We start from the raw sequence: 25,350 nt of genomic DNA, 5'->3' as shown, positions 1-25,350 counted from the left end.
TCACAGCTTGCAGGCCGCGTCCCTGTGAAGCCACCAGGACTCAACGGACACCAGCCGATCACCTCGCCATCATTTCCTGGGGCCGCAAAGTGCAGAATGGTTTCACCGCGTGGGGGATCGGGGACCAGCTCTGACCCCTGGGGGTTCTGGATGGCTTTCCTAGTTCTCTTGTGTTAGACAAAAGGATGTCACAGAAGCTAACAGAGGCAGATGTCAGCTTAGGGACTGAGTGAATGGATCTCGTCTCGTATTTACTGCTGTTAACGCCCGAGACCCCCCACTCCCACCCTACAACTGACTCAGCTCTGGCTTCCGACGCTTTAAGGGAGTTGAGAGTTTGCATTTGTCACAAACGCCACAAAATCTCGACGTGTAATCAAAGTGGTATTTCAAGCGTCCATCCACATGTCCGATGAGTATTTTATCTTCAGACACAAGATCGGCGTCCGGGCGTTTGCTGTCTCCACAGAGACACGGGATGGAAGAACCCAAGGAAGCAAGACCCCCATTCCAGACCCCGCAGCTGTGCGAGAGCGCGAGGGCCCTCCAGGCCGCCGGGCCGGCGTGCCCCGCGTGCCCCCGGCACCTGACGGCGGGCCCTCCCCCCGCTTCACTTGGCCTCCGGGACGTGCCACGGGCTGGGTCGCGTGCACCTCCCCCAGTGCTCCCCTCCCTCCCCCGCGGGCCCCTGGCCCCCGGCTCCACGTGGGGGCTCGGCCCTGGTCTTCCCCATCCCAACCCCACGGCGGGTGCCCCGGGGCGGCCGCCACGACAACAGACTCCGCTCCCCACGCAGCCAGCCCGGACCCCTCCAGAAGCTCGGCTCAAGTATCCAAACGCCGGTGGGCATGGCCGCTGGGCTCCACGGGCATCTCGCGCTAACAGATCGCAGTCGGCAGGCGGCTCCCATCCCTGACCCCCACCCTGCTCCTCTCCGGGTCTTTCCTGTCCCGGCGACCGTCCTGGCCGCTCTGACCAAACGCTGGGCCCCCCGTGACGCTTGTCCTGGCCTCTCACCTACTTGTAATCTGTCAGCAAAGCAAACTGACGGCCCCACTGTAGGTCCATGCAGAAACTGACCCCCTCTCGGCATCTCGACGCCACCTCGGTCGGCACCACGTGGCAAGCGGCCCACGTGTCCTCTTGAGTCCAGAGAGCTCTGGTCCCTGATCCAACGGGCGGCTCGGCCGGCCTCTCAGCAAACACGGTCTCGCCCGGGAAGCAGGTGCACGGCACCCTGAGGGCCGCACGGAGGGGCAGGCACACTACACAGAAGCAGCAGCAGCGAGGTTACCCTCCTGGCCCGGACCCGCCGCGGCCAGAACCTGGAGGGGGACGTCGGGGCAGCTCCGATGGGCCTTCTCGTTCCGGCTGAAGGACTCACACACACGTGGCGGATCTCCTGTGCTTTCGGAAAATGGGGGCTTGTCTCCTCGTGTCCCACCCCCCCAGGCACGTATGCAGGGGCAGGGTGGGCTGCACGCCTCCGAGCCAGCGCTCACGACCCGGGGGCAGCACAGACCCGTGGGCCCACGGCGGGGGACCGGGCATGAGTCCACACGTCCCGTGTCCGCCTCACCGAGGAGTGGGGGTCAGCACCACGGCATGGGATTTCACGAGGGCAGGCGTGTGGCTTTGGGGGACAAGAAGTTGCCTCCCCCGGTGCCATCGGCACCACGTGGGCAGGACCCGGGATCGGCGGCCAAGGCCGACGGGAGACACTCACTCCCGGCCACGGTCAGCGCCCCCAGCTGGCCACGCAGACGCCACGGTCCACGCACGGACGGGTCAGGCCCAGAGAAAATGAGCAGAGAGCAGGTGACAGGGCCACGCGGGGCAGGGTTCCTGAAAGAATGAGCCAGAAGCCCGGGCCGCGCGGCCTTGCTTATTTTAATCTCAAGAGAAACGGGAGTTAACGTTATGGAAACAGATACTATTTTCTTTCAGTGACCCTCCCAGCACCCTCGAAGAGACCAGAGAAGGCCGACGGCGACCGACGGGCAGCACGTCCTGGCGCCATCCCCAGAGACGGGGCACCTCGCCAAGGCCCCGCCGCGGACGCAGGTGAGGCCGGTTCCCGGCGAGCGGCCTGTGGGGACAGCCGCCTCCGAACAGACGCGGGGATGGGAGAGCCGGCCGAGGACGGCCGGGGACGCGCTACAGCAGTATGTGGTACTTCAGGGCCCTGGGCACCCGGTTGATGACGAGCCTCCCGTCGTAGCTCAGGGAGGCAAACAGCCAGGGGTCGGCGGACGACCAGTCCACGGCGTACACGCTGTCCTCGTGCTCCTCGTAGGTCGCGATGACGCTGTCCTGCGGGGGCTCCTGGCTCCTGCAAGGCACCAGGGACACGCATGAGCGAGGCGGGGGCGCGTCCTGCAGGGGCCGGCGGGGCCGCTCCTCCCGGAGCACAGAGACCCTCACCCGGCCGTGAGGAGCGGGCCCCCCGCGGAGACGGACAGAATCCGCGCTATGCCCGGGGACACTCTTTTCTCTGGCTGTGGGACAGCAGGTGCCGGGGAGTCTACGAGGGGCCACGGTTCAGGGGACGGTGGCCAGGAAACAACCGTGAGGGCTGAGCGAAGGGTGGCGAGAAGCAGAAAGGACCCTGGGGACTGCCGGCGCGGCCCCTTCCCAGCTGGCCGGTGTGGCTTTGCAACGCCCTCGGCCGGGGTTCCGTGTCACCGCCCTCTGAAGCGGGGTGGCGGCTCTCCTTCTCGGGAACCCTGACCGGACACGCTACACGCGTGGGGAGCGCAGACCCCGCGTGCCCACGATGACAGGACGCTGCCCGCTCTCCACTCGGAGGGGCCCCTCAGGCGCTTCTCTTCCCGTCTCGCGGGGAGCGTCTACTCGGACGGCACCCCGCGCTCCTATGACCCAACCCCCCCCACCCCACCCCCCGGCCCGCTCACGCGGCAGCCCTGCCCGCCGTCCGGCGATGCCGACCCGCCGTGCCCCGGCGGGGCGTGTTACAGCCGCCGCAGGAAAGCCCTCCTGGGGATTCTGTTCTCCTGAATTCAGTGAGCCACGCGGACGGACCACGGGAGCAGGAAGGCTTGGGGACCCTGGGGGGGATGTCCCCGCGTCTGCCGGCCTCCCCGCTCAGGCGCTTCTCCGCAGCCGCCCGAGTGGAGGGCAGCACGCCGTGAGTCCCACCGGCACCGGCACAGCTGTCCCGGCGAGGGGCGCCAAAGCCAGCGGCACCGCGGTCGGCCGGTCCTTGCCCCAAGCGACCGCTCCTGCGTCCCCGTAGTGCGGCTCCACGTGCCTGAACAGAGGACGCCTGCAGCCACGAGACAGACAAAGGTGGGAGAGGCCCCGAGCACCGAGGTCTGGTCTCAAGTGAACTTAGGCCGGGCTCAGGTAGCTGCAGGAAGAATTCGGACGAGCGAGCGGTCAAGGACCTCACAACAGAAGGGCCGGCCCTACTTCACGGCAGGGCTCGACGGGGCCCACTCCACACCGTCCCCCCCCGGGAACCGGGACACGGGACCTCTGCAGGCAGCTCCCCGCACGGACAACGGTCTCCTCGAACAAGAAATGTCCCCTTTTACGCTCCACGCGGCTGACAGAAGCCGCAGCCGCACTCCGCTCACAGCCGGAGGCTCCGACTCGAGCCTGGGGCCGGGGCACCCCTGCTCGGCACTAACCAGGAACGCGACCCGCGCGAGCCCCGAGCCCCCAGGAGCCGGGCCGCTCTCGGGAGCACGAGCCCCCATCTGAGCAGGTGCGGTCAGGACTGGAGAACAGCGCAGGAAGGAGTGTTTTGGAAACGTGCAACCGGGAGGTGCGACTGTTACGAGGGGAATCAAGGTTGACCACGCTCCGCGTGCAACCTCGGGCTGAAGCAGGACAGGGGAACGGCTGGGGGTCGGGGCTGAGAGCGCCGGCCTGGAGTCCACACCCGCCGCGGCGAGGGCCGCTGCTACCAACTGAGCCACACGTCTCAAATCCACGCCAGCGGAGGGGACGCCGATGGCGATCTCTCGCTCACGGGGACGGCGGAGGGATCGAGGCCGGAGAGCACGCTTAAAGACTAGTGACGGCCGTCAGGAGACGGAAAGACACTGGAAAGATCTCCTCTAGGACCCACGCGAGGAGACATCAGCCAACGTGACCCGACTCCGACTCCCCTGCGGCGGGTGCCGACGTCCTCCAGAACCGTGACCCGCGAGCGGGCAGGGGCAAGAGCCTCCCCGACCACCCGCCGGATGCCCCCGCCACGAGCCACCCGGACCGCCACGGGGAGCGTGTGCCCTTACTTCTCCTCCGGACGGCGCTCCTCCTGGTCGCTCAGGTCGTCGTCGTCCACCAGGTGGCCAAAGGGCTCGGAGGAGATGGACACCATGTTGGACAGGATGACCCTGCTGTCGCTGCTGCCCGTGAGCACGAGCTGGTCGTGCGAGTGGTTGTAGCGGACGCTCCACACCCTGCGAGGCAAGGAGGCGGGTCTAGCAGCGCTCGGACCTTCCCAGAAGGGGTCACGGCAGGGTCGTCAGGCGGCCGACCCCAGACTGCATGGTGCGACGTTAGGAAGGTCCCAGCAGACGGCTGGGCTCACTGCGAGTTTCTCCCAAACCTTCTCTGAAGTCCCGGAAAACAGACACGAGACCGAACGGAAGCGCCCAAAACCCTAAGCTCAAGGGCTGCGCCGGAAGCAGAGGGCAGGTCAGCCAGACCCCAGGGCCACGTCCACAAACCGCTGCCACGGGGCCGCGAGCGTGCTCTGGGTCTGTGCCACCGACGTGCCCGCCCAGGGAGCTCGGTGAGCCGAGCCGGAGGACGGGCGTCCCCTCGACCACAGCAATCACAGCCACTCGCTGACTTGGGCGAACTCTACTCCAGCGTTTGGGTTTTTAATTTTCTGACTGCGGAAACGTGGCTTCTGAAAAGTAATTCAAAGAACTCAGATATAGACCATGAGAAGCCAACTCTCCTGTGACCTGCCCTCCCTGGCCTGAGGAAGGACACCTGACAGCAATCCCGTTCTTCTAGATGCTTCTTCCACATACATGCACACACACACGCACACATATACACACAAGGGCACACACACACGCGAAGTATAGAGGCCTATGTCCACACAAGCGTGCACACACAAGAACATATGCGCACACACGCACATACATGAACACACAAGCGTGCACACACGTAGACAGTCACACTCACACAGGCAGCTACGTGTACAAACACACACACGCGCCTCACTGGAATGAAAACTAGCTCACGGCACGCACGTTGGCCTAGAGCTGCTCTCGCAGTGCTCACAAAGTACCAGACACACGGTAAACACTAAACGCCTCGGGAACGACTGTCGGGGACCCTCGGCGCCCGCACACGCAGCTCTTCTCCTGGCCTCGCCTGCTGCCCAGCCCCCACCGGCCAGACTAACCGGCCCCCTCCTGATGGGCATTCGGGCGGCTTGCAGCTTCCCAGCACCGCAAACAACACGCGTGAACAGCTACGCACGCTGTGTTTGCGCGTCTCAACTGACTCTCCTTCCACAGAACACAGACGAAACGTTTTCCTTCTTTGCCTACGTTGATAAATCCCAAACGTTGGGATCCAGGATAGTGTTTCTTTAGGAAAAGTAAAACCGGGTCGACTGAGCGGTTCACAGCGGCCTTTCCAAACGGGAGAGTACCCGGCAGCCGGATCTCTAGCCCCCCGCCCCGCCCCGCCCCAGCCAGTCCCTACCAGTGCGAGTGCTCCTCCAGGGTCTTCACGGGCTCGGTGACATTTCGGGTGTCCCAGAACTTGACCTTGCAGTCGTCCCCGCAGCTGGCGAGGTAGTACTGCTTGTTGGGGTTGAAGTCCAGGTCCCGCACCAGCTGCCCGTGGGCGTTCTCTATGCAGTAGATCTGACTGCGGGAGAAAGCGGGGGGCGCACACAGAACGTGACGCGGGCGTGAAAACTCCACTCGGCAGACTCGCACCGCCTCCCGTTCCCCATGGAGGGCCAGCCTCCAGGGACCGCGGGTCCCGCCACGGGCCTGCAGGCCGGGGCTCCCCGCTCAGCGCCTCTCCCGGCGGAGCCCAGGCCGAGGCTTCCTCAGGAGCACACCTGTGATTCTTCCCAAGCTGAAGAAGGGACACTGGTTCACAACCGTCACAAAGGTGACCTAGCACCTTGGGAACGAGAGCGAGTCAGAGGGGCTGTCCCTGCCCTGAGGAGTGGGGACAGACTGAGATGGGAGGAGAGCCGACCGAGTTCTGGAAGGACACGGAGAGAGAAAAGGAAAAGGTCGGCGGCAGAGCGGGAGCACAGCGGTGCTGGTGGCGGGAGACACAGACACGGGCACGGAAGAAAAAACTGGAAAAGCATAAAGAGCAGTGAAGGAGACAGGGCCTGTTGTGGCTGGGCTGTCCCTCATCCGCTCACGGCCCCTCGTGGCACTGACGCTGGGGGCACCTCCACCACGGCCCAGTGCAACACAGGAGACACGGGGCGCTTTTCACTTCGGTCATGCGGCACGCGCACGCACACACATCCGTACACGCAGACACGCGTGCACCCACGCGTGGGCACACGTCTGCACACACGTGCGTCCACAGTGTGCGTGCACTGACATGCACGCACGTGTACACACACACACAGGTGCATCCACTCGTGTGCACACGCACACATCTGCACACGCAGACACGCGTGCACCTACATCTGCACACACGTGCATCCACAGTGTGTGTGCACTGACATGCACGCACGTGTACACACACACACAGGTGCATCCACTCGTGTGCACACGCACACATCTGTACACGCAGACATGCGTGCACCTACATCTGCACACACGTGCGTCCACAGTGTGCGTGCACTGACATGCACGCACGTGTACACACACAGGTGCATCCACTCGTGTGCACACGCAGACACGCGTGCACCTACATCTGCACACACGTGCGTCCACAGTGTGCGTGCACTGACATGCACGCACGTGTACACACACACACAGGTGCATCCACTCGTGTGCACACGCACACACATCCGTACACGCAGACACAGACACGCGTGCACCCACGCATGGGCACACGTCTGCACACACGTGCGTCCACAGTGTGCGTGCACTGACATGCACGCACGTGTACACACATACACAGGTGCATCCACTCGTGTGCACACGCACACATCTGTACACGCAGACACGCGTGCACCTACATCTGCACACACGTGCGTCCACAGTGTGTGTGCACTGACATGCACGCACGTGTACACACACACACAGGTGCATCCACTCGTGTGCACATGCACACATCTGCACACGCAGACACGCGTGCACCTACATCTGCACACACGTGCGTCCACAGTGTGCGTGCACTGACAAGCACGCACGTGTACACACACACACAGGTGCATCCACTCGTGTGCACACGCACACACACCTGTACGTGCAGACACACGGGCACACACTCACGTGCATACACACACACGTGTATGCACAGACCCAACGGAAACCTGACTTCCACTGCTCCAAGCTGCTCTTCCCAGGGTGGGAAATGAGAACATTCCATCCACACGAGGAGTCCTTCTGATGTCAGAAATCCAGGGAGGCTGCAGGGTGGCTGAAACCACATGGACGCGGCGAGGTCACCGCTGCCCACGGTGCTCTCAGCACATCCCCGCTTGGCTGTGACCGGGCCTCGCCTGCGACCACGCCCCGTCCCCAGTCCCCCACCCCCCCCCCCAGCTTCCTCGCTGGTGAGCCGGCGGGTGGGATCTCCTTGCGCATCTGACAGCCATGCGTTCCCGCGCCCTCGAGGTGGGGAAAGTCATTCCCTTCCATCTACTCCCACGCTGGGCCTGCCGGCCCTAAACCACTTTAAACCTTGAAACGGGTCCTGTATCCTGCACCTTTCCAACACCCCAATATTTTTTCCTAAAAGAAGACAGCCCACCCCGAAGACCTTCCACGTGCAACCGGCAAATGTATGAAAGTACCACCGTGGCAGGTCCTAGGGCGCTGCGGGGACAGCCTCACGTGCGCGGAGCCCTGACGGAGGGTTTTCCGTGTGCCCTGCTGGCAGGGATTTTGACACGAAAGCACAATATGTTCCAAAAACAACATCAAAAGCACCCCGGCTAGGCGAACACCAGAGCCGTCGGCAGAAGGAGAACTGAGTCAGCACGGCGCGGGGCTCGTCCCCGGAGAAGATCGGGGCGAGGGGGTTCCCGCGGGGCACCGCCACCCACACCCCGCCTGCTCTCTGTCCGGGCTCTGCAACAGCAGCCGCGGAGTTTCTGGTCTCCAGAGACTGTCGTTCTTCCCGCCCTTGAAGAAGAGTGAAAACAGAGGACGAGGAGGCCACGGGACCCACAGAGACGGGTTTCAGGCGGCACGTCCTTCAGGCCCGTGGTCCTCGGCTTCCAGCTTCCGGCTTCAAGCAATATTCACACCCCGAGGAAGTGGCAATTGATTATTTATTAGCCCCCGAGTTTCCGGAGGGGCCGCAGAACTACATTCAAAGTTGTGCCCCACCCTTGAAGGCAACACAAGCTATTTCACGACATCCGTCTCTGCGCCTCGGTGATAAATGACGGTGTGCTGAGGGGTAAACTGTATCTTAAGAACGATTGCACGGCTCCCGTTGCCACGGCAACAGATGTGCACCCCATCACTCCTTTGCCTATCAAACCACACCTGGAACAGAAAAATCACTCTTATTTGTTCCATTAGAACCACTGGCTGCGGCGCATAATGACTTAAATGACAAAGTCGGTTACCCGGGAGGCGTGTGTCTTAAAGGCACAGACACGGTCACAGGCACCTCCCCAGACCGAACCTGGGGCTGCACCTGTCACCCTGTGCTCGCTAATCACGGGGACCAGGAGCCCAGCGGCCACCCTGCCCCTGGCGAGGAGCTACACAAGCCCAGTCCTAGTTTTCAGCGCAAACTGCCACCAGTCGAGGGACATCCACACGGAACAGTAACAGCTGAGGAACCCCGTCCACTGTGATGGGTCTGCCAGCTCCAGGCGGGGCAGAGAGACAAAGCGAGGGCTACGGCCTCCCGCAAAACCAAGAGCGCACACAGCACAAGGGCACACGCGCACACACACAAGCGCACATGCACACGAGCACGCGTACACACATGCTGTGTGACCCAAATACGCCGGACTCAGAGTCGCCCCCTCGTGGATGAGGAGGGGTGGGGAGAGGGGGCAGGGCCCAGGGCACACCCACGAGTCACAACAGCCACTGACCTCATGCTCCGCGTGTCCCACCCTCGGATGGTCGTGTCATTCGCGGTGGCCACCTGGGTACAGGTGTGGTGAGGGCTCCACCGTCCCGAGGTGAACTTCAGCTGTCCCTTCCCTTCCAGGGACGCCGAACCGGCCAGCTGGGAATTGGGTGGTGTTCCAAGGGAAGAAGAGAAAAACAGTCACGTGAACCTTTTTTCACAAAGCTTGAGAAGACATCCTGCACGCACGGGACATTATGGAAAATAACTAGGGAGTTCTGTCTTTGTCACCTCCCCTTAAAAGGCAAAAACGTTTGAACCTTATTTGGAAAAAGCTACCAAACGGAGCAGGGCAAAAATAGAAAGCACATGAATGGCCCCCGTGCTGAATGAGACCTGCCAGGGTGTGCCGGGCTGGCCTGCTCCAGCCCGAAGGCAGCACCGCCCAGCCACTCAGTCACCTGGCCTCCCCGGCGGCCACACCCCGGCCGGCGAGGTCCGCACGGCTGCTCCAGGCACACGCGCCCCGGCGCCCAGTGCCCGCTGCGTCCTGAGTCGGGACAGCAGGGGCGTCTCTAAGACAGTACACGGGCACGATGTCCCCCCGGGCACAGCCGGGCGGTCAGTGCCCGTGCTCCCCGCAGGCCCCCAAGCCGCCGCCACTACCATGCGCCTCCCGGCTTTAGGGGAGGCCTTCCCTCGCCCCCACCCAGCTGCTCCGGGCCTGGCCCCCGCCCACCCCCAAGCCCTCTCCTTGGCAAAGCTGGGCCTCTGCCTCACAACACCCCAGGTGAGGTCTCTGCTCTGCCTTCACGGGCAGCAAGTACAACCTATTAATCCTCTCTCGGCACAAAGTTAAAGGGTTACTTCCGTTCCAGGCAAGAGATAGGTACTGTGAAAGAAACAAAAATTTAAAAAAGGGGGAGGGGGCACCTGGGTGGCTCGGTTGGTTGAGCATCCGACTCTTGATCTCAGCTCATGATCTCACGGTCCACGAGTTCGAGCCCCGAGTCCGGCTCTGGCTGACAGCACGGAGCCTGCCTGGGATGCTCTCTCACCCTCTCTCTCTGCCCCCCACTTGTGCGCTCTCTGCCTCTCTCTCAAAATAAATAAACTTGAAAAAAAATTATAAAAACAGAAAAGAAATAGGTACTGTGTCCGTCCTACTCACGGGGACGCGGCGCTGGCGAGGCGTGCACGAGGCAGAGCCACGACCAGCCCGGCGCTCTGGGGACAGCAGGACCACAGTCACGCGGCCGGAGGGCACGACAGCACCCAGGGGGCAGCCATCTCCCAAGGAGGCCCGGGGTGTGCCCAGAAATGACGGGGGGAGTGGCCGGGGACAGAGGCCGAGGCCAGACGAGCTCACGACGGGAGAACATGGAGAATGAACACAAGGCTTTCCCAGGCTGACCACTGCTGGTCCAGTGGACGCGGGCCCACACGTGTGCCGGGAGTTCTTGGGGGCCGTGAAGGGACACCGAGGGCAGCGGCTCGGGGCCACAGGCGGAAGAGCAAGGTCAGGCGAGGGGTCACCAGGGGCAGAGCGGTCCCGGGAACAGTTGGCCTTGGCTGAGCCGGGACCCGGGGCGGCTCGGGGCGACGTCGCCAACAGCATCCGTGGGGACTCACACCAGAGCCCCTCACCCCTCACCCCTGTGCCTGTCCGCACCCTCTGGCTCCCTCCGGCCCCCAGGCAGGGGCAGCGGCACCCAGAGCAGACACCCACAGAAGACCAGGCCGACCCTGAGACTCGCTGAGAAATTCCCGGGGAGGGACGTGGCCCGGCCCAGTCCGTCAGGTGCCACCAGGACCAGTGGGCGGCGGCCAAGCAGGCGGGGTGACAAGGACACGCGGACCGCGTGGGGACAACAGACGGCGCACTCAGCCGAAGGGGCGGGGCTCTGCCCTTCCCGATCTGGCACCAGACCTCGCGGCTCCTCTCGGGCCGTCTCAGCAGCCGGGGCGCCGGGGCCCCTGGGAACGCGAGGCCTGAGGGTCTGTGGGAGGTGGCCCCCCACGGAACCCCCGGGGGACCCCGCAGGGCACGCAGGCCACCCCCACCAAGCCACAGACGACACGGAACGGTGGCGGGCGATTCACGACGGGGACCTAGATGCCGCGCCACGGAGGATCGTGAGTAAGAACGAGGCGGGAGGCGAAGACAGGTGCCCGCTTCGCGGGGGGCATCGCGGCCTGGACGCTAGGGTTCCACACCAGGCGCCAGAGACCCGTGGGGGCTTCAGCCGGGCCAGCCGGTTTCAACCGCCGCACTCCCGGCACTGGCTAAGAAGTATGCTCGCGGTTTCTCCTTTAGGGAAAAAACAAATCAATCAAACAAGATTTCTCCGGGTGCTATTCCACACTGCCGGGGACGGGTTAGATCAGATCAGCAAGCAGGACAATGAAGTCCACACACAGCTCCCTGGGTCTCTGTCACACAGACTGGCTCGTCACCGCAGGCTTCCGAAAGGTAAAGACGCGAGGTCACACCTTCAGAAGAAGGGGATGTACGTTCGACAGGGGGACTTGCCCACAGGGTGGTGGGGAAGCGTCACCGCATCGCCCCGGACACGGATGACCCTTGAGCCTCATCACCGAGCCCTCGGCACTCGCGTCCCTTCTGATTCCATCAGAGCCCCTCGGAGAGGTTAAATCGGCAAAACTAACGAGCACCGTCTGCTCCAAAGCTCACTCCGCAGAACCAGCCTCCGGCCTCCAGCTTCCGGACTCTTCCAGCTTTCTGAAGGCAGCTGGTAATTAATCCATCAACCAACCAGCAACCAGCGGTGCGGCCGTCAGCAAGCACATCGAGTGGCCCCGGCCACGCCGAGTACGGCAGAGGGACAGGTGGACAGAGGGTCGGTGACCCGGCCCGCACCACACCCCCCTGCTGCAGAGGTGAGCGCTCCGCGTGAGACTCGCTCCGGTGGGAACGCTAACTGGTTATCAGCTACCGCGCGGTCCTGTCCTGGTGAGGTCACTGCAGCCGCACGACGTACATGCTAACAGACCCACGTCCCAGATGAGGAAACCCAGGTACAGACGTGTAATAACTGCAAGGAAACCCCAGCCAGCCCGTGGCACGGCCAGGATGAGAGATTACAACGGAAATCCGGACATCCCAGAGGAAACAGCGCTGGGCCAGCTGGAGGGGCCAGGCCGGGCACGGCGAGGACCCAGGATGGCCTCCGGGGCCGCACACACCTCAAATCGGTGAAAGCAGGAGGGAGGCAGGCACAGTGAGGCAGAGACGGGAAACATACACATCCTGACCGGACAAAGGGCAGAGGGGAGGCGGTGTAGGCTGAGTGGGCAGGGTCCGTGGGAGGTCAGCCCGATGGCCTGAGGGCAGGAGGCTGGACAGCCCGTGGCGGGCAGGACCCTCCCTAGGTATCGGCCTTCAAACCGACAGAGCCCTCTGTGCCGAGGGGCGTCCTACACCACTGCCCCACTGGCTTCGATGAGGCTGGCGGCCACACTCAGAGGCCCGCGTGCAGGGAACCGAGGCCCCAGGCCAACAGTATCCTGAGCTTGGGGTACAACCCCCGCCCCCGCCCCGGTCGAGTCCTCTGACGAGACCCAGACACTGACTCCTGCACGCGGCCCCTGACAGACGCCAGGGGCGCCCGGCCTCCAGGTCCCTGACGGTCACAGAAACTGTCGTGCCAGGTGGGGGCTGCGGGAGGCAGCCACGTTCCCGGTCATTTGTTAGAGATAAGGGACACGAGCGCCTGCCAGAGGAGAGGGGAGGCCACGAGCGATGGGCCAGTCTAGCCCCCTGACGTCAAGCCGGGAAATCTGAGACCAGAGAGGGTGGGCGACGCCCCGTGTCTCACACAGCGGTGGGGCAGGAACAGGGCCTGGGCGCTCCCTAGCGCACGATCCGCCCGGGGCACCGGGAACGCCGTGCCCGAGGTCCCTCTGCAAGACCGCCGGAAGGAGACCTCGCCGTGCAGGTTCTAAGGCTGACCGAGCACACGCTTGGGCTTCCTGGTGACACGGAGACAGAGCCGTGCAGGAACCCCAGAGTGCCGTTCACGCGGCACCCCGCTCTTCGACACTCACAACAACGACCCCGTCCCGAGCCTCCTGCTCCAGAGGGAGGGACTAGAGCCGCCCCCCCACACCTCTCTTCACAGGCGGAACCCGCCCCCGCGTGTGAACAAAACACAAGTCTGGCGAACAAAACTCTGCGACTCGCGCTGCCGTGAGCGGCCACGCGGGCACAAAGAAGAGCCGGCAAAGCGTTTCCAGACACGACAGCCGCACTGTCTGTGCCCAGACCCCGGGCTGACGAGGCGCCGGGCTCGGCGGAAGGCGCACAGCAGACAAGGGGCACGTGCGGGCCACCGCCCAAGATGCCGGGCGAGTGGCTGAGAAAGGGCCACCCCCTCTCCCCCCCGTGGAAGGAGGGAGGCAAGGGACGCAATGGCAGGGCTGCGGCCCCTCCCCACCCCGGGGACTGGGGGGCTGCTCTAAGGCACACGTGACGGGCTTGCGTCCCTGCCGGCGACTGGTTTCGGCAGGCGCACGTGGCGGTGTCTGAAGACGGGACAGAGGGACGTCCAGGAAGGGCTTTCCTTACAAACAGGATGCAGGCAAGAAGTCTGCTCTTTGTGGATGATGTGGGAATCTGGATGCGATGGCTGGAGCCACCGCAGTCACCTTGCAAGCGTGACGGGAGACAGCAGCACCGTGTGACTGCAGCACAAGAGAAGCGTGCCAAGTGGCTGGGTCCTGATGCTATTGAGACACTGGACTGACAAACCCAGAGCTGCTTTATAGCCACGTTCCTTGTCACATCAGCCAGCAAACTCCCTCAGTCTTTAAGTCATTTCTTTTGTCCTGCAGCCAAACGCATGCTGGCACGCCTACAGTGCCCGTTTGAGACGACACCAACAGGGCATTCCTTCGAGTATCGGGTGTCCCCTGCCTCTCTTGGGCCGGAAATTCCAGCCCCAGCTTTGGGCATGAGCCCCAGCTGTGATTCCAAGCGACCTGGCCAGTGGCATGGTCCCCTCGAGCCTGGCTTCCCTCTGGTAACTCTCCCATGAGACAGAGCTATTCAGGAGCCCACCCTGCAGGGCCATGGAAATTAAATGAGAGCCTCCAGGGCCCGGACAATGCCCGGAGCCCTGGTCTGTCTTCAGGGGTGGACGGAAGGCGTGGGGTGAGTCATCAGGGTCGATGGGGTGACGGGAACGGGTTCAACAGGACAGCCCCAGCCAGTCACTGCCCTCAGACGTGGAAAAGGCGTGGGAGAGGAGGGCTGGCCGCGAGGCTGGTGTGCACAGGGGCCCTGAGGAAGGCAGAGGGGGGTCCTGCCACCCCTCCGCCCCAAGCTGTCCAGGGTCACGGGGGTGGCTGCACGGGCCCCACACTGCTGCGGGGACTCTGTTCCCCAGGAGAAGGCGTTCCAGGCTCTGCGGAGCTGGCCTCCTGGGAACCAGAGCCAGCCTGTCTTTGAAAATGCACACAGGGTATTAGGTGCCAGCACCGGGGAGGGAATCTGAGGCCGTTTTAAAGTTATTTTTAGCGTATTGCAAACAGCACCCTATTTGCAGGAAGAACAGAACTACGAGGGCTTTTGCCCCTTTGCTGCTCTAAAACCTGAGCTCTCTTTGCAGAGGAAACCGTGCGTCCCGCTCCCACACCTGCAGGCTTGACCTCAGCTCCACACTCGACACCGCCAAGGTTGTGAGCGCAGATTTCAATTTCCTGACCAAGACGGACTAGAACGTAACCAATGCTCCTGTCACGCCAACCAGACTCCGGCGATCCGCTGGAGAGAGAGATCTAATCACAGGCCGTTCTTTGCAGAGGGGGAAGCTTGTACGTAACGTGGGCTCAGAAGCCCGGAAGCAGTGCAGCGATCACACACGCGCCCTTCACGTGTGAGTTGTGATCCCCCCTGCTGGCTCTGAGGGGAGGAATTTAATTATCAAGTCAACACAGACTGCTTTTCGGCGTCGCGGTTTCTCTCCCTGTACCTCTGGCCTTCACACTGGGATCGTAGTCAGCGACTCTCGTTCACAGCCCAGGTTTAAGCACTGCGTATTCCGGCCGCCGTACCCATCCACTCACCCAGACGCTCATCCGGCCCCCACCCCCACCGTGCGGCCAACAGGCAAGCGAGGCCTGTGTGCCAGGCACCGAGGGGCCTGCTGTCCTCACGTAAGGGCCCTTCATACGTGTGGAAACCGGTCCCCACTTTACAGATGGGGACACTGAGGCCAGTGCAGCCAAGCAACTCACCCGAGGTCACCCTGTGGGTGGCGGGAAAGGGACCTGACTCCAAAGCTCGGGAGGCTGCCTGGACCCCACCCCCACCCCACAGAGCCACGGCCTTCAGTGTGTCCTTCTTGTGCCTCGTGCCTGCCAGGGCTCCCTTCTGCACGGCTGCCGGCCCACGCCCGGCCCAGCCCATCGCAGCAAAGCCAGCCTGGGAACTGAGATTCAATCAGCCATACACTGCGGACCCCAGAACCGGGCGGCCAAGTGCAGGAAGGCAGAGGCCGTGCGTCTGCATTCAAAGCCCAGCCACGTGCCCCTCTTCAGACAGCCCCGGGCCGCGCGGCAGGGCTCACCGCCTGGCACCACTGAGGCACGCACGCCTCGCTCCCCCGGCCGCAGCAGCTGCGTCCCTTAAATACACCCGTGTGTGCAACATACTCTCCCCTCTATCATCCGCTCTTACTAGAAAGAAGTCTTTTGAGAACCTGGGAAGCAAACACTTTGCCAGACACCGATGCCTAGCTCTTTGTATTTGGCGATTTCTTCCAAGATCTAACTGGAAGATTAAAGAATATTAGCTGTCTCCGACGTTTACAAAATCAAAGCCATGTGTAGCTATTATGCCACATGAGATACGCAACTTAGGAAACGACTTGCCCCATGTTTTCTTGAAGAAGACGGCTTTTTTCTAAAAACAAGTATCCGGAGACAGAAAGCGCGGTGACCGCTGCCTGAAGCCCCGCCCTCCCCGCCGACTGCAGGCAAGCAGCGAGTGCTCTCATCTGTGTAGGACTGCTTTGCATGAGGCTCACCACAAAACCAGTTTCCAGACTTGTAACCTGTGCTGCACGGGCCAGTTTTACAAAGCCTGGGCAGCTACCTTATTTACAAGATCTTTCTCCCAATAAATCTTGACCGTTTCCAAACATCACATCCGCCCTCGCAGACAAACCGCGACGGGCCGGTGGGGACAGCCAGGCGCCGAGGCTCTGGCCCTGGGGGGGGGGGGGGGGGGGGGGGCGCAAACGTGGCTCAGAGGCACGCGCACGGGGCCACGGCAAACACTTCGTGCGGCGTCACAACCGCAGTCCCCAATCTGCCATTCAAACCCTGCAGCCTCCACAACGTCCCCTGGCTCCCTGGGGAGCCTCCCTCTTACTTTTCTCAACTGTCAAGTGAGGGAGTAGAATTCTGTGACCCCAAGGTCTGTGTCTTTCTTTACATGAACGTGGACTGCTTTACAATTAGCGAGGGACAAAGATTTGTGGAAACACCTCGTGAGCCCTGTTACGGCTTCAAAGCCACGTGGTGGGTGTCTGGGGACCTCTCCAACCCTCCCGTGTGTCCTCAGCACCAGCCGTCCACACTTGCTGCGTGACCGCAGGCACGCGGGACAGATCCGCACTCTCTGGGCAATGGGTGCTCGACCCTCCTCTCTAATCAGACAGGGAAAGAGCCACCACGTCACCAGAGACCTTGGACACGGGATGAGGGAGTACAGCTCCATGTAGCAGGCCCAGCGAGTGCAGCACATGTCCGTCTGGGGTGGATGCAGATGGTGGGAGGTGTGCATGTGAGGTCGGGGGGAGTGTCTGTTCCCTTCCCTCAATTTGGCTGGGAATCCATTAAAACCTCTCCAAAACTTAGGTCTATTAAAAACAAGATGACAACCTTCCGTCTGCAAGAGGTCCCGCTGACAACACGAAAGGGCAGAGAGCAAAGGGACACGGCGTGGGGCAGAGTGGCCACGTCTGCCCACACTGCCCCGGGGGCCGGGAGTGAGGTCCCACGCTGGGCCACGTCAGCAGAGGGCAGAGCCAGGACAGGAGAATGGGTTCCGAGGGGAGCCCGCTGGCCCGTGGCCTCGCTGCTGCTGAGCAGTCGGCATCAGAGATGACAATGGCCTCACAAGCCTCCTTCTCTGCTCGGGGACATGTCTGGGGACGCAGGCCGGGAGCAAGGAGGGGTCACAGCACGGCAGGGGACAGCCGGGCTCCCACGGGAGAGGGGGACACCGGGGCCGGGAGTCCCAGGCCCCAGCCACCTGGTGCGTTCGTCCTGAGGGCGGCCCAGCTGCCACCCGGCAGTCCCTGTCTCCCCGTCCCCAAGGACAAACGCGTGTTGTCTACTTCCTGGCACAGCGGACGTGCCCTGAGCTGCACCGAATGACCTTCCCGTCACCACCAGCTCCTCCCCGTGTACGTGCAGGCGATCCTCCCGGTGTGCGTTCAACCTCAGACCACATTTCTGAACCAACACTGTGTCCCTGACGCCCGCTCTCTTCCTTCAGAGAGGCACTCCTGAATGTCCGTGCCCCTGGGTGCATACAGCCGAGCAGGTGACCCCGGCTTCATCCTCGAGAAGCCCTCACACAGACGCGCGGCCGGAAGGAAGAGGACAGTCAACTCTGAAGGCACCCATCGTCCTCCTGCTCGGCCCCTCGCTCGCTGCACCTGGGAAGCTGCTTGTTCCCACCGCTGCTGGAAGCCACCGGGCCCTGGAGACAGAGGAGCGGGAACCAGAACAGGGAGGCGTCCCCTCTGCCCTCGGCAGGGCCGGGACCCCACGGAAGCTCCCCCCCAGACCCCCCGGGCTCTGCTAATGATTACAAACGGCAAAGAACCTCCGATTTAATTGCAAAAGGTAATGATGCAGCGAGCACAGGACTCGATTCACCGCAGCAGACGATACCCGCCAGCAATAAACACCCCGAGGAGCGGCGTGTGAAGGTGGCCAGGATCCATAGGAAGGTTTCCGTATTAAACACCCGGCAGAGGGCCACAAAGTGCTGTCGACAGAACTGCTGACGGCGGATAAAAACGGAGCAGAGGAGCCTAAATTGGTCTCTGCAGAAAATAAGTCACAGATCAATCCCCCTACATGGCGTCATTCCGAGACGGCCGAGGGTCCGGAGAGGCGTCCCCGTCTGGCTTCAGGACGGGCTGCCGAGGGGGCAGGGCGGCACCGAGTGCACGCACACACGCGTGCAGGGCCCGTCACCGCCCCGGCCTCTCTGGCCCCCGCAGTCCAGCAGGAACGGACTGGCCCCTTCCTGCCCCCCGTCCGCTCTGCAGCAACGCCCACGAGAGGCGCGTGGGAGGAAGGGTCGGGAGGCGGCTTGCACCCGTGACCCAGACGCCACAGCAAGGCCACAGAAGGGGGTGAAGGGCCAGCTCCCAGCACACCTGCAGGTCCACAGGGAACGGCCCCGGGCACGAGGTCCCCCTCGAGTGTCCCGTTCGGCTGGAGGACTCTGGCCGATATTTGCATTCTGTCCCACACGTGCACGGTCCGAGGACTACAACCCGTGAGAAGGCGCGAGCACGTGTGTGAGCAGAAGGCCAGCTGTAAGGCCACCGGGGGTCACAGGCCACAGGGCAGACGGGTCACAGGTCACCGTCCCTCTTTACAACTCACGCAGAAACTTGACAGGTCACGAGCACCAGGAAATCAGCGTTTTATGACCGCTCCTACCTAAAAGAGGATTCCAACCAGACTTCCAGTGTCCATTCGTGGAAAAGACAACACACTGGAAATGAGAAAATGCGTCAGGATGGCAAATGGGCCAAAGGGCAGAGATGTGTCAGCCTGTGGCTCTGAGTCTTACGTGTGCCCGGGTCCCAGACAGCGTTCACCGGAGACAGCCAATCACACGGTTCTCTGACTGCTGGCTCTGTCCGTGCACTAAGCGTTTCCTAACCAACGTCAGGATTCTAAGCACACACGAACCAAGACGCGTATTCTCAATTCAGCCGATAGGTCCCGTTAAAAACACACAACACGTAGAGGCCCCTGGGTGGCTCAGCCGGTTAAGCATCCAACTTCGGCTCAGGTCACGATCTCGCGGTCCATGAGTTGGAGCCCCGCGTCGGGCTCTGGGCTGACGGCCCGGAGCCTGGAGCCTGTTTCCGATTCTGTGTCTCCCTCTCTCTCTGCCCCTCCCCCCTTCATGCTCCGTCTCTCTCTGTCTCAAAAATAAATAATCATTAAAAAAAACTTTTTAAACTAGCCCTGCATGGGGCTCTCTGCTGTCAGCACAGAGCCTGCTTCAGATCCTGTCCCCCACTCTCTCTGCCCTCCCCCCCCAGCCCCACCTCCACCTCGCTCTCTCAGAAGTAAACGCTAAAAAACATTAAAAATAAAATATAATAAACATGTAAAATGACACAACACAGGAAACCGTAGCCCTGTCACTCACCACGGCCTGGCTGGAGCTCTCCTGCAGGTCCCATAGCAGGATGTGGCTGTCGGCCAGCGAGATGACTCTCCTCCCGTCCCCCGTGGGCTCCCACGCCACACTGCAGGAAGAGGAGGCCCCATTAATTTGACGCCAGAGGCCCCGCACCTGTGTCTGCGGCTGCCCCATACCCACTCCAAGCCACCACGCGCGGGCGCCCTCTCCCGCTGAATGTCCGTCCTCCCCACTCGGCCGCGGTTAGGGGGCCGGGCCTCCGGGGCCTCCGGGTACGAGGAGGTGAGTGCGGGCCGCGATGGCACCGGCACACGCGTGACCCCTCCACCGCTGCCTCTCCCTGTGGTCTCTCTCTCTCCCGCCAAGTGAGCACACAGCCAGAAGAGGGCTCTCGCCAGGACCCACACTGATGCCCTGACCTTGGACTCCAGCCCCCAGAGCCGTGACAAATAAGGTTTGTGGTTTCGGCCCCCAGCCTGGGCTGCTTTGTTGTGGCTGCCGGAGCCCATGTGTCTTCCTGTTGATGGAGGGACGGACAGGTGACCAGCTGTGCCAGGTGGACAGGAAGCGGCCTGCTGGGGGCCGGGGCTCGAGGAGGCCCAGGATAGACACTGCCATCTGGGGCAGGATGCCCACGTCTTTCGTAGCCCAAGGACGCGGCTGACACAGTGACGGGGGGGGGGGGGGGGGTCCTGCCTATGATGTCACGTAATGTCATGATGTGCCGGCCAGTCTGAGCCAGTGTCCTGTCACCTGCAGCCAAAGCCACCCCAGCTGATAACACACACACACGTGAGTCCCTGATGAAAGATCCCAAACCCATCACCTCCGTGGTAAAGCCGTGGAGACGAAAAGTTTTCAGGGTTCCTGTCTCCCTGATGAATCCCTCAAGTGCTTATACAGAGGAGAACGTCGCTGCCACATGGGGGTGACCGCAGACGCCAGGAGACTGGGCACGATACTGACTGACGGGGGGCGGGGGCAGCCCCGGGTGCAAGTCCCTCACACCAGCTTTTCAAGGCCGTCAGTGCAGCTATGATTGCTTTTAATCACAACAGTAACATAATTCAAAAACCACAACGTCTTTCTCCTTTACAGTTGAAGAAACGCACGTGAAGTTCACAGCACTATGACCACGTAGATCATTCCTGCATCAGACACGGCCTAGCGCATCCTTCTAACACTAGGGGCGAAAAATGCACAAAATCCAGCCCATAAAATTAAAACACAGCAGCTGGAAGAGACGCCAGGAAGCGAGGTTCTGAAATCCGCTCTGATTTTGTTGCGACGATGGCCAACCCGAACTCTGAATTCAGACGCTTCCCGAAGCAAGGTGGCCGAAGTCCGTCCTGGCAGTCCATCTGCACAGGTGAGCCCCTGCAGAGCTCACACGCCTGACACGGAGCGCCAGGGAAAACACAAACCGGGACAGAAGGCTGAAGGGGGCGGCGCCGGCCTGCCCCGGGAGAGAACAACGCACTTACCTGTGCCCAACAGTCCCCTTAGCCCGGGCTGCAGCAACAGATCCCCACCGGCCCGGCCGCCTGAGCGGCACACATTTCCTTCCCACACTTGCGCAAGATCGGGGAGCCGGCAAGGGTGCTTCTGCCGAGGACCGCTGCTTTCTCGAGTGTCCCGGGTGCGGCAGAGAGGGAGAGGGGCCCCTATCCCACCCAGAGGGCTCCGCCCTCAGACCGCATCTACCTCCTGGGGGCCCCCCCTTCTGATACAACACACCGGAGATGAGGGTTTCAACATACGAGTTTGTGGGGACAAAAAGATGCCACCCTCAACACGATATTCTAGGAGCGGTACACCTAGGAGGACTTACGAGGAGCTCCTCACCGGACCTCACTCACAGACTACATCTACCCCCCACCCCAACACACACACGCACACGCAAACACACACACACACACACACACACACACACGAGGGCAGGGCAGGGCCACACGGCCGTGGGGATGACCCATGGGGATGACCACAGGACAGGAACTGACCATCCAGGGTCAGCAACCCTACAGTCAGGAAGTTGAGTGACAGGGATTTGTGGAATTTTTAACAGAAACACCAGAAAGCCAGAGATTCCTGGGAACGTAACAAATCATAGGGTAAGAGTCAGCCAATTCGATGCCAAAGACGGACCACGAATTTTCTGACCGTGGCTTCCCTGGCCAGGTTAAAGTCTGCTGGGGAGTAGCCCCAGGCTGTCAAAGCCCGTTCCCGGTCCCCGTCGCGACCAGCGGCGTCTGAGGCACACAGCACGTGATCAATACTTGCTCACGAGTTCAAGGAAGAGTGAAGAATCCAGGTAAGAGCAGAGAAGCCGCATAAAAAAACGAGACCGTTTCAAAGTACATTTAGCTAACCACTAGTGCGTGAGGGCCGGGAAAACAGCCAACAACCGTAAAAGAAGAAAAAGCTTTAAGGGCATCTGCACAATCAAAATCCCTCCACTAAAGCTCATGTGCTTGTTTTATGTTTTAAATTGCAGTGTCTCTCGAGCCCTTACTCAGAACCTCCCCTTCCCCATCCGTCTGCCCACAGTTCTAACACATCTGCTTCCGACGTCCAAGACCACAGAGCAAACACGCGGGCCGGACAGCAGCAGGGTGTTTGAAGGAGGAATGTGGGTCACAGGGCACGCTACAAAAACTGATACCCATGGCAGAGGGGAGGGAGGAGGGAGGAGGGCGAAGGGAGGAGGAAGGAGAGAGGGAGGGAGGAGGGAGAAGAAGGAGGAGGAGGAGGAGGGAGGGGGGAGGGAGGGAGGGGGAAGGGAGGAGGAATGAGGGAGGAGAGGGGAGGAGAGGAAGGAGGGAGGGAGGGGGGAGGAGGGGGGAAGGGAGGAGAAGGAGGGAGGGGGGAGGAGGGAGGAGGGCAGGAGAGAAGGAGGGGGTAGGGGGAGGAGAGAAGAAGGAGGAGGAAGAAGGAGAAAGGAGGAGGAGGGACAGAGGAGAGTGAGGGGAAGAGGGAGGAGGAAAGGATGGACAGGGACTAGAGAGAAGGGTGAGGGAGGAGGAGGGAAGTAAGGAGACGAGAGGGAGAAGAGAGGAGGGAGAGAGGGAGGGAAGGAGAAGGGTGAAGGGAAGAAGTGAGGACGGAAGAGGGTAGAGGGAGGGGAGGAGGGGAGAGGGGAGAGGGAGGGGGAGGGGAGAGGGGAGGGGAGGAGGGGAGAGGGGAGGGGAGGGAGGAGGGGGGAGGGGGAGGAGGAGAGGAGGGAGAGGAGGGGGAGAGTAGGGGGAGGAGGGGAGGGCAGGGGAGGAGGAGAGGAGGGGGAGAGTAGGGGGAGGAGGGGGAGGAGTAGGGGGAGGAGGGGGAGGGGGAGGAGAGGAGGGGGGAGGAGGGGAGAGGGAAGGGAGGAGGGAGGAGGGGGAAGGGGAGGAGGGAGGAGGAGGGGGAGGGGAGGGGGAGGAGGGGGAGGGGAGAGGGGAGAGGGAGGGGAGGGAGGGAGGGAGGGGGAGGAGGAGAGGAGGGGGAGAGGAGGGAGAGGAGGGGGAGAGGAGGGAGAGGAGGGGGAGGAGGGGGAGGGGAGGAGGAGGGGGAGGGGAGGAGGAGGGGGAGGGGAGGAGGAGAGGAGGGAGAGAGTAGGGGGAGGAGGGGGAGGGGAGGAGGGGGAGGAGGAGAGGAGGGGGAGGGGAGGGGGAGAGGGAAGGGAGGAGGGAGGAGGGGGAAGGGGACGAGGGAGGAGGAGGGGGAGGAGGAGGGGGAGGGGGAGGGAGGGGGAGGGAAAGGGGAGGAGGGGGAGGGGAGGGGAGGGGGAGGAGGGGGAGGGGAGGGGGAGGAGGGGAAGGGAGAAGGGGAGGGGAGGAGGGAGGAGGGAAGAGGAAGGAGAGGAGGGAGGGAAGAGAGGAGAGGAGAGGGAGGGGAGAGAAGGGGTGAAGACTCATTTCCTAGTTCTTCCTGTTCAGCAAGGTGCATTCATACCCATTTCCTGGAGGATCGAGTCCAAACTGCAGAGAAGACTGTGTGGCAACTAAGTCCCGAGCGCTACCACAATCAGCCTTTGGAGAGACCGGGTAAGACTTATTCTTGGCGGACGTCTAGGAAACCGAGTGCCCAGGAGAGGCCCGCTAAGCCTATAGACAAGCACATACAGGTGGTTATACGTCTTCAGAGGAGTAACAGGCGAGTCCCTAAAAAGTCACGGCTCTGCGATGCCCCCATGTCTCAGCAGAGGCAAATGTCAAGGCAAAGTGAGGAAGGGACCGGAGAGAAGATTCACCAGAATCTGAACACAGGAACACAGGGATCCTATCGATTCCAGAGACCCGAGGCTGCGTGCGGACGGCCATCCCTCCTCAAGGACCAGGTCTGAACCTGGAAAGAACAGGTCAGTTCAATAAAAAAAACTGTTTGCAGATCAGGACCAAGAGAGACGGGCTTCTGGAAGGCAGAAGGGGCTTGGCTGAAACACCAAGTCCACCAGGCCTGACCCCTGGAGGCCACGCGGACTGCCCTTGTCCTGGGTCAGCGGCGGCCCCTGGTCATTCGTGGCTGGCTTCCCGGCCAGACTACAAATTCAGCACAAGCCCAGACTCGCCCACTGCTGTATGCCAAGCACCTAGCACAGAGTCTGACCCGCACAGGAGAGGCGCTTAACAAAGAGGTGTTGAGGGAAATCGTGAATGAAGAATTAATTACGCCCCCTCTCGGCATGTGTCCAGCGCACTTTAACGCGTGAAAGATAAAGCTGGGCGAAGAGCCTATTTATCAGGCACATGCAGTGAGGATCGGTCCACCTTGGAACCCATGCAAGAGGGTTGGCTACTTAGTCTCGAAGGCACCTCATCAAGAGGCAGTCTTGCTGGCTCCCCAACTCTCCCGCGGGCCACTGCACACCCCGCGGGCCAAGTGCGGGATGAGATCGGTGCCCGCACTTCCCTGTCCGCCCCGGCCGCCCCTCCCCCCCTCTCCGGGCGCTGAACTGCAGGGGGGGTTCCTGCCCAGCAAGCCAAGACTGAGCCGCCCGGCTGCACCCCCGCAGCCCCACGCCTACCCCCAAGGGCACCTCTACCTGCACGTCCATGCCACCCTAGACGCCACACGCACGATATCCACGGCACCCCCGCCCTTCTCCATCTCCGGAGTTACAATTCTCCTGCGAGCAAAACCTCGGGAGTCATTTGCTTACATGTATCATTCTCAAATTCTACATAAAAAAGCGATAAAGCTTTTGAATCTTATTTTTAATGTCTGACTTCTCACTTTGCACAAATCTGACCGAGTTCGCCCTCGGCTTCACGATCGTCCAGCTCCTGCCTGGAAACGCCGTCTGCCTGGCTCCTACTTTCCTACTAACTGCCCCGTCAGCTGAGAACGTGGCCCACCAACAGCCCAAGTTTAGTCCCTCTCTGGGCCTGTGTGTGCTTTCCCATCGCCAAAATACAGACACCTGTCGAGGTCTTGTTCTTACGGGAACACCACTTTCAGCTGGGGCGCCACTGAGAACAGGAAGGCGGCACGAGCAAAGCAGAACCAATGACATCTGGGGCACCCAGCACATGCCATGGGACACAGAAGGTTGTCAGGCTCGGGGTTTGAGCCGTCTGTCCAACCAACCCACTTCCAACCACTGGGGGACTCCCCCTGAGAAGAGCCGCGCCGCAGTGGTGAAGGCTCCAGGCCCCGCTGACGGTCTCACATGGCCCAGTAGCACAGTCCGCCGTGCACGTGACGAGACAGGACGAGACAGCACGAGATCCACCTGCAGCCTCCATCAAGGCCGTTCCGCCCACGAT

General features: G+C 62.0%; 1 protein-coding gene across 6 annotated transcripts in view; it reads right to left on the bottom strand.

The window, feature by feature from the left end:
- Nucleotides 1-1,872: 1,872 nt before the first annotated feature.
- EIPR1 (EARP complex and GARP complex interacting protein 1) overlaps nt 1,873-25,350 on the bottom strand; it is a 121,866-nt gene continuing 98,388 nt past the window's right edge. For 5 of the 6 annotated variants that reach the window (XM_030311724.1, XM_030311725.1, XM_030311727.1 and 2 more), the window contains 5 exons: nt 19,616-19,715; nt 9,203-9,339; nt 5,701-5,868; nt 4,266-4,433; nt 1,873-2,332 (listed from right to left, as the gene is read on the bottom strand). In XM_030311724.1, the coding sequence (XP_030167584.1) occupies nt 2,158-2,332; nt 4,266-4,433; nt 5,701-5,868; nt 9,203-9,339; nt 19,616-19,715 (748 nt within the window). In that variant the 3' untranslated portion in view covers nt 1,873-2,157. Of the gene's footprint in view, nt 2,333-2,950; nt 3,371-4,265; nt 4,434-5,700; nt 5,869-9,202; nt 9,340-19,615; nt 19,716-25,350 lie in introns of those variants that run through there. The other variant, XM_030311726.1, reaches the window with a different exon arrangement.

Source organism: Lynx canadensis, chromosome A3 (assembly GCF_007474595.2).
Source record: "Lynx canadensis isolate LIC74 chromosome A3, mLynCan4.pri.v2, whole genome shotgun sequence".
In the NCBI taxonomy this organism is placed as follows: domain Eukaryota; kingdom Metazoa; phylum Chordata; class Mammalia; order Carnivora; family Felidae; genus Lynx; species Lynx canadensis.
The sequence above is the reverse complement of the archived record's forward strand: the minus strand, read 5'-3'. Positions and strand labels throughout refer to the sequence as shown.